This window comes from Colias croceus, chromosome 21, assembly GCF_905220415.1.
Source record: "Colias croceus chromosome 21, ilColCroc2.1".
Lineage (NCBI taxonomy): Eukaryota > Metazoa > Arthropoda > Insecta > Lepidoptera > Pieridae > Colias > Colias croceus.
The window spans coordinates 3397215-3417080 of NC_059557.1; the positions used below are offsets into that span (position 1 = coordinate 3397215).

At 30.9% G+C, this 19866-nt stretch overlaps 1 protein-coding gene across 2 annotated transcripts; it reads left to right on the forward strand.

Moving 5' to 3' along the window:
• The first annotated feature begins 353 nt into the window (after positions 1-353).
• On the forward strand, positions 354-17454 carry LOC123701421 (REPTOR-binding partner). 2 transcript variants are annotated; one of them, XM_045648897.1, is made up of 4 exons: positions 354-536; positions 10648-10783; positions 11457-11578; positions 13388-17454. In XM_045648897.1, the coding sequence occupies exons 1-4, from the start codon at positions 486-488 to the stop codon at positions 13493-13495; spliced, it is 417 nt and encodes a 138-aa protein (XP_045504853.1). In that variant the 5' UTR covers positions 354-485; the 3' UTR covers positions 13496-17454. The 2 variants fall into 2 exon arrangements, with proteins under 2 accessions (XP_045504853.1, XP_045504852.1); XM_045648896.1 differs by lacking the exon at positions 354-536 and adding an exon at positions 6710-6966.
• The last annotated feature ends 2412 nt before the right edge of the window (positions 17455-19866 follow it).

Consider the following 19866-nt stretch of genomic DNA (forward strand, 5'->3'; position numbering starts at 1 on the left):
AAACGTCAAACTCAACGAACACAGATCATATAATTAAGCCTGAGTTCGAAATAGGTACGTAGATACCTAATAATTAAATAATTTATTAAAAACTCGTGATACGTTTAATCCATTGCTTTCGCAAGCTTTAGTTTTGAAAAGAAATCTTTATTTTTTTAGATTTAAAAAATAGTAGAGAATTATAGAGACGAATTAAAATATTATAAATTAAAATCCAAGAAGCTTGTATCTAAATCTAATCACACTATTTAAATTCATAGATAATAGAACAAAACAAGGGTAATAAAATGGATGGGATCAATACATAGTCTGTGACTCTGTGACGTCAAGTGACGTTAGTAAAATAATATCAATATGTCAAGTGACCTTGCGAGTTTGTAAACAATACGTACCTACGAAATTATTAATAAATTCATTTTATTATACCCATTGAACAATTTGGTGATTTGTTTTTCTTATACGAATTGAGAAATATTTCATTCAAAATGAATATTGATTTTGAGACGATGGCTGTACTGGAAGAGGAATCCCAAAATGTAAGTCACCCATTTTTCTTTGTCGATATTTATGACCCTGAATTTGGCAGACAGCAGACAAAATGTAATTTCAGATTGGGATATCTCTAAGCGAAATTAAGTTTTACGTGTTTACCTAATTGGAAATTGTTTGTCGTTGATTTACCTACAGGTGATAATTAAGAAAATTTTATTTTATTTTCTTTATTTTTTTTAAATAAAAAATAAAATTTTGGGAAGCTCTCACCGTGTTCCCAGTTGTTTGATAAATCTGAAACTTTCAAATTTAGTTTATTATTGCATTCTGAAAAGGTGATATCAGTTAGTTTTTTCATATTGGCTCGGAATATTCTGGGACGTATATCTACCAGTAAAATTAATTATCAATGGAAAAAATAATAGACATAATTTCGTCTTTAAAAAGTCTAAAGGTGATATTTTTTTAATTTAAAATTTGTCAGTCGGATCATAAGATATCCTAATTTTTAAATTTTGATGCCAGATATCTAAGTGAAAATTAATCAAAATAAAAATCAAAAACATGTCATGTCTTCATTTTTAATAAATCTACAAATGATATATCTCAGATTTTATAATTTCTTATTTATTTATTGAATATGCTTATCTTTTGATTTTTTATCCGAAATGGAGAATATCAGGCATGCATTATTCTTTTTTTTATTAAATAAAGAAAAACATAATATTATCAAGGCAATTCAACTGTTAATATTCAGCCCATAATAAGAGTAAATTATGGAATAAAATATTTTCAGTCTTTATATCGTAGCCCAGTCAAATTAGACCTTTGCAATGACAATAATTCCTACAGAGCCAAATTATTGGTGGAAAGCTGGTGAGTTTATAGGTACACCCTCTAAACTCTCGTAACTGTTGGGAAAGAAAACATGGAGATCATTTTTGTACAGAATAATTATTAGATCTAGTACTTATTTGAGGTATTTTTTTATAAAATTTACCGTCCTGTCCGTTTTTCTTTGACTCCGAATAACTTTTGTTGCACACATGGGATCTTAAAACTTGTACTTTTAAAACTTTATTTGTTATGGTACACCCTACCACAATTTAGCTCTGTAGGAATTATTGTTATTGCAAAGGTCTAATTCGACCGGGCTATGATATAAAGACTGAAAATATTTTATTCCATAATTTATTCTTATTATGGGCTGAATATTAACAGTTGAATTGCCTTGATAATATGTTTTTCTTTATTTAATAAAAAAAAAGAATAATGCATGCCTGATATTCTCCATTTCGGATAAAAAATCAAAAGATGAGCATATTCAATAAATAAATAAGAAATTATAAAATCTGAGATATATCATTTGTAGATTTATTAAAAATGAAGACATGACATGTTTTTGATTTTTATTTTGATTAATTTTCACTTAGATATCTGGCATCAAAATTTAAAAATTAGGATATCTTATGATCCGACTGACAAATTTTAAATTAAAAAAATATCACCTTTAGACTTTTTAAAGACGAAATTATGTCTATTATTTTTTCCATTGATAATTAATTTTACTGGTAGATATACGTCCCAGAATATTCCGAGCCAATATGAAAAAACTAACTGATATCACCTTTTCAGAATGCAATAATAAACTAAATTTGAAAGTTTCAGATTTATCAAACAACTGGGAACACGGTGAGAGCTTCCCAAAATTTTATTTTTTATTTAAAAAAAAATAAAGAAAATAAAATAAAATTTTCTTAAATATCACCTGTAGGTAAATCAACGACAAACAATTTCCAATTAAGTAAACACGTAAAACTTAATTTCGCTTAGAGATATCCCAATCTGAAATTACATTTTGTCTGCTGTCTGCCAAATTCAGGGTCATCGATATTTTTGTTTGCGTTACTATTATTGTCGATTTGGTATTACGTAGACCAATAGAGGACGTAAATAATTTCTTGCTATGTAAGTCATAGAAAAAAAATCGTCCATATGTTCGTAACAATAACTTCCTGGTTTGGAATGTAACATTGTTATTGATAAATATTTTTGTACAATTTCTATTGCACAATAGTTTCGTCATACGCAGTGATGACCAAATTTATTATTGTATCGTATATAACATAGATGATGATGATGATGTCCATGCAAAAGATGCATTCAAATACTTAATTTGATTAAAAATAATTTCTTAACAAAAGTGTTTTATGTCATTTTATAATTCTGTATATTTTCAGTTAATATGTAGTTTAAAGATAAATAGATCCAATCATAAGGAAATAAAGCTAATAATATGATAATAACTTTATGCTAAGTGAATGCCATTATATTGCAACTGTTCTAATTTCTTTATCTGGTTTTGATAACAAATTTGATGTATCTTGTATAAATGTTTTTTTTATGTATGTACACCGATTACTCCGAGGTTTCTGAACCGATTTACGTGATTCTTATTTTGTTCGATGCGGGATAGTGTCGAATTGGTCCCATAAAAATTTTATTCGGATAGGCCCAGTAGTTTTTATTTTATGAGCATTTTTGTCTGTATTTGTAAATGTTGCAAGTGCAAGTTTGAAGTCTGTTGTTTTTAACGCAGTTATCACTTGTTTTAACTACTCTAAAGTCCTAAAGATTTAATAGATACTTATATGTAAAAAGGATAATTATGATTTTAAATAAATAAATAATTATTCATTTAATGCATAAAAACATGGTACATACATGGTATATATATATATTAAGATCAAAATTATAGAACATGTTTTACTATAACTAAATAGCATACAATAATTAATTCACATTTTTGTTAATGATAATAAGTCCTTGTTAGAGTAGGAAACGGAGTCACCTTGAGAATACAAACTACTACAAACTTAAAATTTGTAGGTTTATTTTACTATTAACAGCGTTTAAATTAAGTATGCTAAAGAGAAAATTTTATTACATTTTTCTATTATATGCCCTTGAGATATGTACTTATAGAGTAATCATTATATTGTTATAAATTTTGTGATATAATAATTTCTCCGTTACTTAAGTGACCAAAAACCATTCCAACAATATGTTTATTTGAACTTCATATCATTTATGTAATTGGGAGTGGCTTATTTTAACGGACCAATATGTCTTAATGAAAAAAATTCAGCTGGTATTAAACTTTGTTTAGCTTGGTATTGAAGTTTCACAAAGCTCCTATATTTTTTTTCATATATGGATTTATTCAAGAGAAATGTGAATAGACACTTACTAGTTACTAGGCAAACATGCTCCATCCTAGACCACGCTTGTCGCTTTCCATCAGGCGAAAAGACGGTCAAATGCTTGCCCAATCCTAACATAAAAAAAATAATAATATTGTCATTTCTGAAATACATAACCGGTTTCAGTTGTTGTTAGTAAGTAATGTAGACTGCAGACCAATAGATAGAGCTGACTCTACATTAGTATACATACATACATTAGTAATTGCTATGTTGATAGTTTTAGACGTGATCACTAGATGGCATTATATTAATATACTAATTTACTTCCGATTCTACATTTTCATTGTTCATAATTAGTCTAATATTCAATTAGTCTAGTTAGAAAATGCCTTTCTGGTAAACTTTATTTGGGACTAGCTTCCGCCCACGACTTAATTGTACGTGCACCCCGTAAGAATATCGGGAAATCCTTTCTTAGGGGACGCCTATGTTATGACATCTACCTGCATGCCAAATTTCAGCCCAATACGTCCAGTGGTTTGGGCTGTGCGTTGATAGATCACTATATCAGTAATCTTTGAGTTTTATATATATACGTATATAGATTTAGGAAGTGTCACTCAATTTGGCATGGCATCGGAACTGTATTAAAAAGCATATTAGGTTCTGCTTCTAAACATAGTTAATATTATTATATTGTTATAATATAAATTATTTAAATTTGTATTGGATTGCAATATCTAGTTGCGTAGATTACTTAATATGCTAGAAGCAAGATTTTACCACTGCCGCAATAAATATGACCAAAAAAAAACATTAGAAAAATTTTTTAAATACAATTCGAAATAGTGTTAACAGCGCCATCTATACGCAAACTTAATAATTAAACTTGTAAAACCCATACCTTTTTTGTAAGGCTTAAGGCCAAATTACTTTTTTTTCCCCAATCGGTGAACCGCTAAACCGCAGAACGCATGAACTACAACGTCTAGGTACGGTTAAAATACTAGACAATTTGTAGTTGAATTTCAAGATTGTGTTGTTGCTTTAATATATTAAGAAATAGAAAAAGAAAACGTTATCAAATATTTAAAAAAATATTGGGGTCCATCCACTGACTAGCTAAACTTCTCCATTACCATACGCACAACCATACGTAGGTATGCGTCGCGGTCGTCAATATACCTACAGCTACTGCATCGGTTGCCGTCAATATAATTTCAATGAAATAAAAAAGTGTGTACCGGGCACACGTGTCAGAAGTGGAATTTATCAAGATTCAAAAATTCCAAAATCGTCGCCTTTTGATATGACGCAACCTTGAAATTTTACTCTCAACGCGCTTAAAGAAGTTTCACTTCAAAAAACCCTTTCAAATAGTGGTTTTAAACTCAGTCGCGGGATAAAACCGTCAGCGCAACTGCTTCTATTAGTTTCCATAGCTTACCCTACCCTTAGAATAAATTGCCTAGCCGCGTCGCGTATTGCTGATATAGTAGATGTATAAGGATCACTTTATACCTACATCTACTATATATAAAAATTAGTCGGGTTTTACTTCCTGGCGCTATAACTCCAGAATGCACGAACCGATTTCCACAGTTTTTCATTCGTTGGAAAGTTCTCGGGCTCCGTGAGGTTTATAGCAAAGAAAAGGTGTCTCTGGTGGCGAAACGGAGTTCGCCCAGTTTTCTAGTATCTAATAAATTTAAGGCTAGTATCATCTAAAATCGACAATGCTTGCCTGCTGCAGATCTGTTCCTCAATTTTTACGCATGATTCGCTGTACGGTTTGGTGCAAATTTGTGTTTATTGAAATTGTTATTAGTCTATTGAAATTTGAAATAAAACTGTATTTAATAATCTGTAATTATAACATCCGCCAACCCGCATTTGGCAAACGTGGTGGATTATGGCCTGATTCCTTAAGTACGGGAGGCCCTTGTCCCAGCAGTGGGAACACAATGGTCTGATGATGATGATGATGGTGAATTGAAATGGTACATTTATATACTTTTGTCATTGGTATGCGTTTCTCAGTGCACTTGGACATAATGTCATTTGATGGATAGTGCGGTAGTTCACAAATAACATTTTTTGTATTACCGTCAAGACATGTAACATCCTGACCTGTGATCCCGGATCCGCTCGCCAAAATGTCGGGATACATCTAATAAGTACATTATAAAATTCTTGTGTCGCGGTTTGAAATTAAACTCCTCCGAAACGGCTTGACCGATTCTCATGAAATTTTGTATGCATATCAGGTAGGTCTAAGAAACGGATATAAGTTCTATTTTTCATCGCCCTAAATGAGATCAGAGTAAAGGCAGAAGAACGTTTGCAATATTATATTTTTTATTTATAATATTACTAGGTACGTTGCGTACAAAATTTATTTTAAAATATTAAAGTTTTTGTTTCCAATGTTTACAATCTTTCTTGATCTACCGAATAAATAAATAATTCAAATTAAAAAAAAAGCACGATGAATATCAAAGTAATTTTTTTAAATATAATTTGTATTATCAGATAATTTCACCTTAAGACTGTTTTGTTTGCGTATTCGCATTGTTTTGACCGATTCTATTTGAAACGAATATGTTTACATAATATACCTAATTGTTGACGTTCCACACAAAATTGTTAAGATAAATGCCTAAATCCACTATGATATGGCTGATATACGCGTGCTTAAAACTGATAACGTATGTTTAAAAAACAATGAATCATTTATTACATAAAAAAAAAAACAAATATTCAATGATAAATGCACACAAAATAACAATTCCAATCAATTATTACATTGTAGTTTAATAGCTATGTAAATAAGTGCAATGTTTGCATTGCAATGCATTCAATGGAGAAATGAAAGTAATGTGGTTCTCAAACATTGTTCACACAAAATACGCCCAAAATTTTGCAATGTAACTGGCAACTGCGACATAACTTAGTTGTTCGCAGCTATGTATGCAGTTGTTACCGAGTGCAACCAGACGATAAGGTCAGTATGATTCAAAGTGGGGAGAGTACAATACATTGTGACACCACGTTGGCAGCGTACTACGTTGCATTCAGTTTTATTCTTACTTTACTTGTAATGCAACTAAGTTTCGTTTTCCCACAAGCGGTGGCTGTTTCGAAGACAGACTTTTTTTCGAAAAATAAAACGTGAATGCGCGCGGTCGTTCGCTTTGCGCAGCACGTCGCTGTCAGTGTGTGTCGAGGCAGTCTCTCAATCGGTCGCGGCGCGGTTCTGATAGACACCGTAAGTTTTCTTTATTTATTTCTAACAAGATTCTTGTGAGAAGTACCTCATTAAATCTAATGGTAAACAAGTTAGCAATTAAAGAATGGTTTTTAGCAGCATAAACCATGTCAAGTACGATGCATTTAAGGTTAGCCATCGACAGTTACTACGCCGTACAAAATGATAGGTCGACGCGAACGACGCAGTTTGGTTGCCGGTCTTTTGTTGCTAACTGAGTTACACGAGAATTGCGTATTTGTTACATTGTTATTCGATTATTTCATTCGTGCATGTATCATTTGTTTGTATACGCTAAAAATTTAAACGTATAAATTATGTTTTTTTTTACTTTTTTATACTTTAAAATATTTTTGCGTAAATCATCGCAAAGCGCTTTGAGAACTTTATGCGCAGTATGCAAGTCACTGATAATAATTCGAACTTGAGGTAGGTCTGATACCGACAATTTATTACCTTATTCATTTATGCTTTATAGGCTTTTGAATTAATATTTGTTTTTGCATTCAACGCGAATGAGATAAAAAATATAAATATACAAAGCATCCTTTGCGTTTATTTATAGTACCTAGGTACCTATATCTATTACTAAATTTTTAATCTTCGAAGGACCAATGCAAAGAATCTAGTTCTATATTTTCGGGCACAAAAATAAAATTCTATTTGTAGGTATCGTGCATTTATCGGGCCTGCGTGCGTCCGGGAATCAGGATGCATATTGATTTGTTCCAACGCATAATATGAATACTAGGTATATACTATATAGGTACCAAGGAAATCTAGGTATCATCGGGGGGACTGCGCGCGCCTCTATTTTCAGACAGGTGAAATTAATATTGATAGGGCTCATTTTCTAAACGGATGCAATTTATGCAAGTATTGTTAAAACGCATTTATTGTAGTGAACTACACAAAAATGCATCAATAACATAGGTATGTATTCCTTATAGTGTATAAGGCAAAACTACTTTGATACAGTACATAATATAATGAGAATTTACGCTGCAACAGAACTGCCTACGCAGTGACTTCTGTCTTTTTAAATGATGACGTCACACTATTTTTCACAAGGGAGGACATATTGTGTAACTAATGCGCTTTAACAATAGTTAATTAGAATGAGAAAATACCATTTTTTTGTAGGTACTAAAAAGTAAACACACGGAACAACCATATTGCTCGTCCGCCTAAAAGAGCAGTAATGTATTCAGAACTACCGACATGTTTTTTTTACTATTGCAATAAAAAAAAAATAATCAGCAATAGCTGTCCTATATATCATATATAATATATATAGATATATATCATATATATCTATATATTCTTAGTTTTCTCTTTTCTGTATAAGTACGTATAAATAACAGTAATAATGAAATTCAAACACCATGAAGGACTGAGTATAGGATTTCATCTTGGCTGTGTCATTTTGCCAATGCTAAATGCTAATAGAATTAGTTTGTATACCTTACTGTAGTAAGTAAGTATTTTAAAATAACAAGACCTACCTACTTAAAATCATCTGTACAGATTTGGATTTCCGATCCATGACTTATAATTTACATATTATATTTTATGCATCCGCAGATAGACTTTTTATATATTTTAAGGATAATAACGATACATTTTCAAATTTTACCACTCCTGAGAAGGCATAAGTAATTATTGCAATTCAATTAAGTAACATACTCGATTTGTACAAATTGCGTTGCAAAGTTATTGCGACGTACTTGCGATTACCGAGCAACGAAGTTCATTGTTCCGTTGATACGAACAATGCCTTAGCAAGGATTCTCTCGTCTCGATGTATGTGCCCTCTTCACAATGCGCAGCGTTGGCCCAATAAATGATCGTCGATGTTTTTCGCCATTACGGTGAATATGAATAAACATCTACAATGACGGCCGATCATAAACATTTAGGCCCTTTACAGTATCGTGATTGCCTCTACTCGTCCAATGCTGCCCATTATGAAGATATTGACGATTTTACGACTTCCATATGAGTTCATACAACATTGTTTACGTGTGTCAATGCTTTTGTCAGCGCTGCGTTGAATATAGATCGTGGTATTTGTGGAAATGGAGATTTCGAGAAGGATTAGTCGATGTGGTTGTAACGCTATTACACCAAATATAAAGTGGAAGAAATTATTACATGTTCCAATTTGATTACAATAATATCTACCTAAAACTAATTAATAATTGGAACAAAACTACCTATAAACATTTTCACAAGAATATTTATACATAAAAAAATGTGTGCGTGTACTAGTGTACACACACGTAAGAAGTGAAACTTCTTTATGACCTTATTTTTCTAAAAATAATTTATTATATGCAACTTTACAGAAATACGTCGAATCACGCGAAGTAGGGATAAGAAAAAGATGGCGCGTAACGGAAAAATGTCACGCTAAATTTTTTTCCAACCCCGATAAAGAAGTTTCACTTCAATACGATGATGAATAAAATATAATCAAAGGAGTACAAATCATACAATGATTCGATTTATCAACTAAATATGGGAATAATGAATACAATAGCAATAATTTTTATGTATTCTTTCACATAATAAAGTGATCTTTATATCAGTTTGTTCCTGTTGTTATGTTGTGCGCTCAGAAATTTTCCTGTAAGACCATTATCATGCAAGTAAACATTGAGTGTACTCAATGGAAATGATAAGGTACGCCTTTAGGTCGAGTTTTTATAACACTTTATAGTGATCCATATAAAAACTGCGTTTGCGCAAATATATTATCTAGATGTTGCGCAGTTTCTCAGTAGGTATTAAGTTTTTTAAAAGTGATCGAGGTTGGGATACCTTGAAGGTCATATGTTAAGAGAATTGTTATTCTAAAATTATTATAATATATTGTAGTTTGTAGGTACGAAAGAAATGTAGCTTAAGCTAGTTTCTGATAAATATAGGAATTAATTGAGGCGAATCTTTACATTTTGAATACAATTAAGGTCTAAGGATGTTCAAAACAATTGCCTAGTCAATTACTAACTTCCGTAATAGGTACATGGATACTTAGAAATTAAGAAGGGTTTAGATGAGTTTAAGTTTCAGTAACTTTAATATTTTTGTTTTTAAAACCACATTAATAACATTACAATGATAATACATATTTATTGACAACTTGATATGCAATAACTTATTCTTACTGCAATAAAGATGTATTTATAGTTTTATTATTAACCAAAATGTAATAAAGAAATACATCAGTAATAAATAACAAGAACAATCTATCTAACTTACCTAGTTACTTATTCAACATTATCATAAATGTTAATCAAATGTTCGTGAAATTAGATGCCTATTGTATTCTTTTAAATGATAATAACTAAATTACTTCGCTGTATTAGTAGGTAATGTGTGTTCATGGGTGCGGTCAGTTATTAATTATGTAGATTATAATTTCTTAATACATAATATGACAATTATTACTGGATATAGTAATTTATCATTAAATGATTAATGCATGTTGGACATTTTACCATGTATATATTTTATTATTGCATATATTTCAAGCATTAGGTAGCGTTTGTTCGTATACGATTTGAATCTATTATACCTATGTATATATTTACAAGTTCAATATTATAATAATTTAGCAACGTATGCATCAGCGCCATCTAGTCTCACCAACAAGTACTAAACAAGTCAGTCGTGCAGGAATCGCTGGGCGGTGCGTACGTGTCGACGGGCGCGTCCGGCGCTGACGGGGGCGAGAGGCGAGAGGGGGGCAAGCGCGGCCGCAGGCCCGGCAGGAAGTCGCAACTCGACAAGCAGGACATGAAGGCGAAATTGGGTTAGTTTGGAAAGACTTTTGGTTTTTTTTCTTCATTTGAATAGCAAGCGACTGGGACATACTTCTATGTTTCCCAAAGAGAACAATCTGGCCTTGAAGAGAGGGTACGTCCTGAAGATGATAGATCAATTAGGATTGATCCTTGATTGGCCTAGGGGCCACAACTAAGTTTTCAATCAGGCGAGATCATCGTCAAACGAAGCACTATTAAAAAAAGATTAATGTATGATAATGTATAGATCATTGTCGATGTTTCAAGGTGAAGCTCTGTGCAATGTAGTACAATGTAAATTAGTTCTGCTTTTTATGTGTTTATCTGAGATTTAAATCATGATATATCTCGGCTGCAACGCAAACAATAGAGGCTCTCTGTTACTAGATATTTAAAGGAACTAATGAATAATTTATTATGAAGAAATCTCAGTCACAACTGCATTATATAAAGTAGAATGAATAGTGTATAGATTTGTTGCAAGATTTGAGTTGGATTTAGATCTGCATAAGAAAACCTTATGACGATATGAAGTTTAGTAATATTAAATTCCCTTAAATGAAATCTAATTTTCAAATTATTTACATTTTATGTGACTTATAAGTAATAAAAGTTTAGCATAAACATAAATATAAAAAAGAACAAGCGGGTAGTTTCACACGACGTTCCACACGATTCCAGAACGCAGCCGTCAGTCGGCGCGCGAATGCCGCGCGCGCAAGAAGCTCCGCTACCAATATCTGGAGGAGCTTGTCGCCGACCGCGAGAGATCTGTGCTCGCACTGAGGAAGGAGTTGGATAAGGTATTTTTAATTTAAATAATTAAATAAATAGCTGTGCTACGCGGTTTCGCCCGCACTACTCTGCTCCTGTGGATCAGCGTGATGATATATAGCCTTCCTCGATGAATAGGCTAACACCGAAAGAATTTTTCAAATCGGACCAGTAGTTCCCAAGATTAACTCGTTCAATAATCACATCTTTCGGAATAAGGAAGTTTTCATCAAGTCTCTTCTTAGTCTCGTTAATAGAGTTTAATTTTGACTGCATTCCTTGATTAAAGATAAATAGGTATGATACGTTATTATGTTTACTGTTTTGCCGTTACAGTCCTTGTGGTGAGCTTGCGGCTTGTTCTAATGACTTATGACTAATTAATCATTTCGATCAGACCACATTTGCGTTCAATTATATGTTATTGCGTTATATTTAAACGAAGAAACTAGATATTGATTCTTGAAATCAGACATTTCATTTTTCTATAGCATTGTGAAAGTGATAATTTCGCACAATTGTTCTTGTCAACTACCCACGAGGTTGTGTCGAAGTTGGCAACGATCAGACATAATGGTGTGACGTCATAGTTACACGTTAATTGTAATATGACGGCATTTTTCCGCCCGCGACTCCGTCCGCGCGGAAAAATTAAGAAAAATTAAGATTAATCTTATAAAAAGTATCCTATTTTACGCCCAGGATAATAAGGTATACTTATACCAAGTTTCATCGAAATCGAACCGTTAGTTTTCACGTGATGCCTGAACATACAGACAGACAGACAAACAGACAAAAATTTTTTTAATCACATATTTGGGCTTGGTATCGATCTAGTAACACCCCCTGCTATTTATTTTTTCAATATTTTCAATATACAGAATTGACCCTTCTGCAGATTTATTATATGTATAGACTAGCTTCCGCCCGCGACTCCGTCTGCGCGGAAAAATTAAGTTTTATTTTTTTCTACGTATTTTTCCGGGATAAAAAGTATCCTATTTTATGCCCAGGATAATAAGGTATAATTATACCAAGTTTCATCGAAATCGAACCGTTACTTTTCACGTGATGCCTGAACATACAGACAGACAGACAGACAGACAGACAAAAATTTTTTTAATCACATATTTGAGTTTAGTATCGATCCAGTAACACCCCCTGCTATTTATTTTTTCAATATTTTCAATGTACAGAATTGACCCTTCTACAGATTTATTATATGTATAGATTATGGATTATGGATATTATGGATTTGTATGATAGTAGGAGTATAATATTAGTGTAAGATAATATTATGTTATGATTTTTTTGGAATTCTTTATTAACAAAAACTAGGAATACTTTATATTCAAAAAGTTTGACTAATTGAGAGTTAAAATGAAAAATATAACGTAATATCCTGCACTGCAGTTTTTTTTCCAAAAGTTTTGACGTTGCACTAAATCTATTACATATAATTGATTTAATGAAGGGTCAATTCTGTACATTGAAAATATTGAAAAAATAAATAGCAGGGGGTGTTACTGGATCGATACCAAACCCAAATATGTGATTAAAAAAAATTTTGTCTGTCTGTCTGTATGTTCAGGCAACACGTGAAAACTAACGGTTCGATTTCGATGAAACTTGGTATAATTATACCTTATTATCCTGGGCATAAAATAGGATACTTTTAATCCCGGAAAAATACGTAGAAAAAAAATAAATCTTAACTTTTCTTAATTTTTCCGCGCGGACGGAGTCGCGGGCGGAAGCTAGTTTAAAAATAAAACATATTATAATTTATTGCCGCGCTGCATATTTTTTTCATTGACAATATTTTTATATATTTACAGTATTACAAATGGAACTTAGAGTTGGACCAAGGGCGCATGCCTGAAGGCATAGAAACAATGCTTCAAGAGATTGGTGTCTTGAAGCAAGAAGAAGTAAAACCTTACTAATGGATTGATTACTCTTTTTTTTGTATTAAAATTGTAGTTTTTTATGTTTAAGTATTGGATTTTTTTGTTTTTGAGAATTAACTTTTTTTTTTGACGATTTACATTTTGTTTACTTTATAATACCTTTGTTTGTGTTGAAAAATTTATTTCCAATGTTTTACGAATAGTAACTTTTTGTTAGATTTCATATTCGTCTTAACAAATCTTTTCTAATTGTATTTATATCAGAGTTTGTTAAAACATATTATACCATATATTTTTGAAATGTTAAATTTAATAATAGGTATAGTTATGTATTATTAATTATTATAGTCTATTTGTAAGGTGTTAAGGATTGTACATATATTGAATATGGCGACTCTAAACATGGTAATAGATTTAGTTATTTTAAGAGCTTTTGGCTCGATAATTTAATAAATTGTTTATTAATATTGTAGTATTTTCACCTTTTAGTGAAGGTTTTGTATTATATAAAAAAAAATGTAGAAATAGGATACGTCATTACAAATGACATAGCTACTCGTCAAGTAAGTGATACAATGGTAGTTTTTTAAACAAGCGATTGTATTTAGAGGTGATAAGGTCTAAAACATTAGTTTAAAAACATAGTAGTGTAGTAGTAGTAGCATAGTATAAAGAGAACAAGTAAGTTAAATTCGAACATATCGCGCCGTTTGTATGTACGCAAGATTGACGCACGCACACAACGACGCTCGGTTCCTTCTCATGGACCAGTCTCATTAGGGGCGCGCCATTGCTGTGAGCGGCCGGTCTTTGTTAAAAAATTATTTAAAATATCAATGTGACAAGTGACAACCCTGCGCCTCGCGAGTTAAGGTACCGTGCGCTCCTAAACGCCGGGAGTTGGCCTACTTGTTCTCTTTATACTATGATAGTGTGTAGATGATTTTTTTAACAATTCTATTTTTTTTGTACATATATTATTGCGAATCAAATATTCGCTGCTCCACGCCAAGAACCGCCAATTAGGTTTAAGTATGTAATCAAGAATTACATGTATAATAAATAATGAACTATATAAATAAGTGTCGTTCGTAAGTAATCTTCAACATGGAATAGTAATGATAATCAACTTTTAATGAATAGATTAAATTTCATTGACGAAAAAAAAATATACATACTATTTTAGTATTATCCAATTCTAAATATTTCATTAAGTTCTCGAATATTTTTTAGATTTGAAGATGATTTATTGAACTATACTTTTTTATTATTATATTTTAAGTTACCCAACAACAGATTTTAACGACTTTGGTTTGTTGGATTTATCTCCGCTTGGATATGGATAGGTCTTTTTGTATCATAGTTTAGAAAAAACAATATTCCAATCAATATTATCTATGAAATCATTATATGATTCATATTAGCTTAAAATAATATTAAAAATGTAACGTAAGGATTCTCTTTATATTATTTTAGCCCCTTTCATTTACCAACCAATAAACGTGTTTTTATTATAACTGAAATATTTTGTCACGTTCGTTCTCATGTTAAATATAATTGAGAGCGAAAGTAAACAGTTCTAGAGATACTATAAACACGTTTTATGAGATAGGTCGCCCTTTGTTGAATATTCGAATTTATTTTTTATTATACTTTTAATCAATAGATTATCCATTTCGGTGTTGGTTTTTGTTTATAGAGTTTATTTTTTGTTGCAAATGGGTTCAAAATCTTTTTTTTTGTTATTGTACAACTATACACAGACAGTTTTGTAGTTAATTGATGTTTTAGTATTTAAGGATTAAAAAATGAGGGATGATCACAATTTCGTAGTTGCATTTTAATCAAAATAAGAAGTAAGAGATTTTGTAAATATAGAGGTCTCTGAATATCGCTTTTTAGTATACATAATAAATTAGACGAGGGGCGCCAGTTCGGATTCTGCCAGACGGAATTTCGTATATTCGGTAAAAATAGTATAGTATGTTTCTATTGTAAACATATTAATGTATGTGGAATAGTGTATTTTTTACCTATTTGTTGCAATTATATTTAGTTGAAGTTTATTTTTATGAGATTTCGTACTTCCTGCGTTCAATTATTAGTTTTTAAGTTGATTTTTTTACAAAAATGGGTGTAAATAAATTAGCATTTTATGTTTTCTTTTTTATATTTTTGCAAACAGACACAAATATAAATAAATTACTATCAATGTTTTACTAAAAATAGTTTGATGAATTGTTTCAGAATATTACACAAAACAAAAGAAACACTGAAACAATCAAAATCGATGCAAAGTCGTGTTGTTTACGCCACTTAGAACTCACAAATGGATGAACGGATTTGGATTAGATTTGTTTTCGCTTCCCTAAACATAATATCAAGTAACAACTATACAGTTTTTTAAATACATTGTATTTGATTTATGTGTTTAAAAAATTTAAAATATCTATATAATTCTATTTTATTTGCACCCACAAGTTATTTTTTGGTGGTCAATAGTCTTTAGAGTAATTTGTTTAACAACGGTTTTTGTCGGCAATCCGCCTTGATGGTCTATCGAAATGTATAGATGCGTTTTTTTTGTAATTTATGTAGATATAAGTTTATAGCCGTTAACCTGATTGAAATGCATAGTACTAATCAGACAAAAATTTACTTGGATATATAATATCGTAATGTCGACTGTCGACTCAGAGTAAATGTTTGCGCACAGAGTAAAAAATAAGACATGTCTATTGTCTACCTAAAGTAGGTAACTAAAAAGTAATCCTTTTATTTCTTCGTTATTTTAAGTTTGTAGATTTTTATTTCTTGTTGTAGAATAATTATCTACTAGTTATTCGTCAGGCTGTATTTTTTAATTTTCTTTTATACAACTGACTTACGACTTTAAAAAAAGACGAAAAAATCTTGGAAAGCTTATAATTTATGTTTAAAGTAGATGTTTTTAGTTTAGATGTTTCTAACCTCTATCTCTAACTTTCATATTCACTGACGCTATGGAATAGTTAAAAACAAGTTTCCTTTGATATTTAATTTTATTTCTCTATATATTTTATTGTATTTACCATTTTGGTTTGTTTTACAATTACAGACAGATGAAGAAATTATTACTTAATCTTGGTTATCAAAGCCTGCTATAAAAAATTTCGAACCAACAATATAATATGATGCGAATAAATTTATGATATTATATTAAAACTATTAAACAGTGAAGGAAAACATCGTGAGGAAACTGATATGTCGAAGAATCAAACGTTCAATGACATGACTGTGACATCTGTCAACCTTGCCCAGCCTTGGCCAGCGTGGTGGATTATTGCCTGTACCTTCATATGAGGCTTATGTTATGTCATATAATTAAACAACAAAATGATAAATACAATAAAATATTCGATTAAATTACTACTACAACCTATGGCAATCCACCTCAAATAGTCAATAAGGATAGCATTAAATTTACTTACATTGTACCATTACATCATTTTTTATGAAATAACATGGATTCACTAATGACTAAAACCAAACGCTTGCTGTAAATAATGCATAGTTTTACTTTTACTAATAAGTAGAAACACTACATTTAAGACGATTGTTTATATAATAATGTTATCACTCTATAAACTTATTATTATAGATATATAAGGTATATTAATACGGTTTATTAATTTAAGTATACAATAGTTCTTGTGTTAGTTTGCCAGATAGTTGCGTTTTTTATTATTTTATTTTGTAGCGACTAGTGTTTCATTTAGCCGCATGGCATCATTTTTAAATCGGTTTCAAATAAAATCCAAAATGCTTCTAAATAAGTAAGTTGTAATCGTAAATTAATAAGAAGGATATATCTTGTTTTTTTGTTTTGTTTCTTGTTATAATTTAGGGTTAAAAACAATGTTTACTTACTAAAGAAAGCTTATGTTTAACATAATATATTATAATTTGATTATTATAAAGTTATATGCATGTACCTAATATATGTGAAAAAATAATTTGTGTTTTATTTCTTTCCATTTTTATATAAGGATTAGACCTTGAGAGATACTAACAATAGCAGAATCGATATCCATTTATTATCTATCCTATAACATGATCGAATCCATATCTCTAATTTATGCCATAGCCTAAAGATAAAATAAGCCCTAAGCAACTTCTTTAAACAAAACTTTAGAGTGCTTTAAATAATTTAAAGTACAAAGTAATTTCAATCTAGATTTTATTAATTAATATTTACATACTTAACTTACCTACGCTTACAAAGATAAATGTAGGTATTATATGCTTTGCAGCGCTCGTACGTACGTTAAAACTGTAGGTAGATTAAAAAAAATCTACTTCATTAATTAGATTGTTTGAATTAATCAATTTAGTTAATTAATTTAATTTTTCACATCGCCGCTTCCCATCAGGTGGGATCGTGGTCAAACGTCTGTCTATTCATTATAAAAAAAAAGTTGTCTCGATTTTTTTGTCCGTAAATTTTCATAGAAAAGTGATTTCGAAAATAAACATTGGAACACTGGAATGTTTCTTCGTCGCCATTTTTCCAATATGGCGGCGCAAACGGAAATTATACGAGGTAGCAAAGTGGAAATAAGTAGGTAGTATATGAGCACATAAAAATCTACTAAATCAACAATTTCTCCCGGAAAACTTTCTAGGTCAGACGACTGAACTAAGACTGTCCTACTACTGATAGTACCTAGGTACATAATATAGGCAAGTGATGGATGAGAAGTTGTAAAATACTATAATGAATAATGAGTCTACCTATCTACTTGATTTTCTCGTGTCTTTTTCACGCATTTTCTGTTCGCGAATCTATTAAAAAAATCTGCAATTCTATATTCTTCTATAGCTTCTATAGCTATGCATTAATACATTCTATATCTTTTATTTACTCTATGGATAACGTAGTGATATTTTTACAAAATGAAAGTATTTTGTGATTTAAACTGACCAAAACTGAGACCGGAGACCGTAGAGAAAACTATATTACCTACATTATGAATTTTATAAAATTTGAAGAATTTAAAGGTAAGGTATATGGGTGTATATTATTATGATAACGCGACCTCACACGTCACTTTTAGATACGCGACTACGGTTAAGGCGACGCTTAAAACAAACAATCCAATATAATTTTAAGCAGATATTAATTATTAGTTTAAAAAGGTATATCGAAGCTCCAAATTAATTAAACTTACAATGTATACTTTCTTCAACTATAAAGCTTCTTCTATATTCAGGTATTTCACGTTTAATAAAAGAAAAACAACAAGAGTTAACCTTTATTCAACATTAACATTGAGTTAATTTATGAAAATTAATGTTGGTTTAATAAAAAGACGGGTAAGTATAATAAGGTAAAAATCTTACTTCGTTTTTCGTTCTTGAAAGTAAGTAAATTGGGTAAGTAATTACTTAAACTTGAAGCTGTTCAAAGCTTGGGAAAATATCTGTTGTGACAGGAACCAATGATTACCAGTGTCGTTGACTTGTTGAAATTAGATACGGATCAAGTTATGGAGAGGATCAGATTTATTTCTTTAATAATATTATTAGTGGAAATTCCTCGACATTGAATTGGAATCTCCCAACGTTATCATGTCTTTTATAAAGAATCTACGTCTACAGAAATGAAACCATTTACTTATATAGGATAATCTTCTTTCGAATAAACGGAGTACGGACGTATTAAATAACTAGGTACTAACATACGTACTAACGCTCTTCTTTTACTATTTAATATCCCATTTGTAGGGAATATTGCCATATTGAGGATTATAGGGAACGCACACCCCAGTGTTGATGTAATAAATACTTTGTAATAAATACTTACCTATTTCAGATACCGTGAGATATTTTCACCATTGTTTTTTGAGCTTGTAAATTTTCAACTCTTTGTTATTACCGGCTTTATTAAAAGTTAAAACGCCAGCCAACTTATTACAAGGTTAATTCTCCTGTAAAAAAATGGATTGAGGCCACCAGGATCCCCCAGGGCATCCTAGTGAACTAATCGGTTCATCAGAATCCCCTCATAATAAAATGAAGTAAAGATGTTATCACACTGCTTAAAAATATTTTATTTAAAAATATCTAAAAAATGACCTACGCTTATGTCGTTCCATTTGTGTTTCTTGTATAAAGACAGCGAAAGACATCGCACCAATAATTGTTGCGAATGTTGGAACTCGGGTTTATTAAAAATGATTGATCGAAAACGTCCTAACATTCTACAATCTACAGTTATTGAATGCATTAAAAAGAGATTCTGAACAAAAGCGAAGGCAATCAAAAAAAATACGTAAGGTAGATCAAATAGCAACTGATAAGTTTATACAAGAAACAAAAATGGAACGACATAAGCGTAGGTCAGTTTTTAGATATTTTTAAATAAA

Excerpts from the sequence above, each read along its gene's own strand:
- LOC123701421 (XM_045648896.1), top strand. The coding sequence starts at position 6,874 with ATGCGCGCGGTCGTTCGCTTTGCGCAGCACGTCGCTGTCAGTGTGTGT. Across the intron at positions 10,784-11,456 it reads GGACATGAAGGCGAAATTGG|AACGCAGCCGTCAGTCGGCG; the intron begins GTTAGTTTGGAA and ends ACACGATTCCAG. Across the intron at positions 11,579-13,387 it reads TGAGGAAGGAGTTGGATAAG|TATTACAAATGGAACTTAGA; the intron begins GTATTTTTAATT and ends ATATATTTACAG.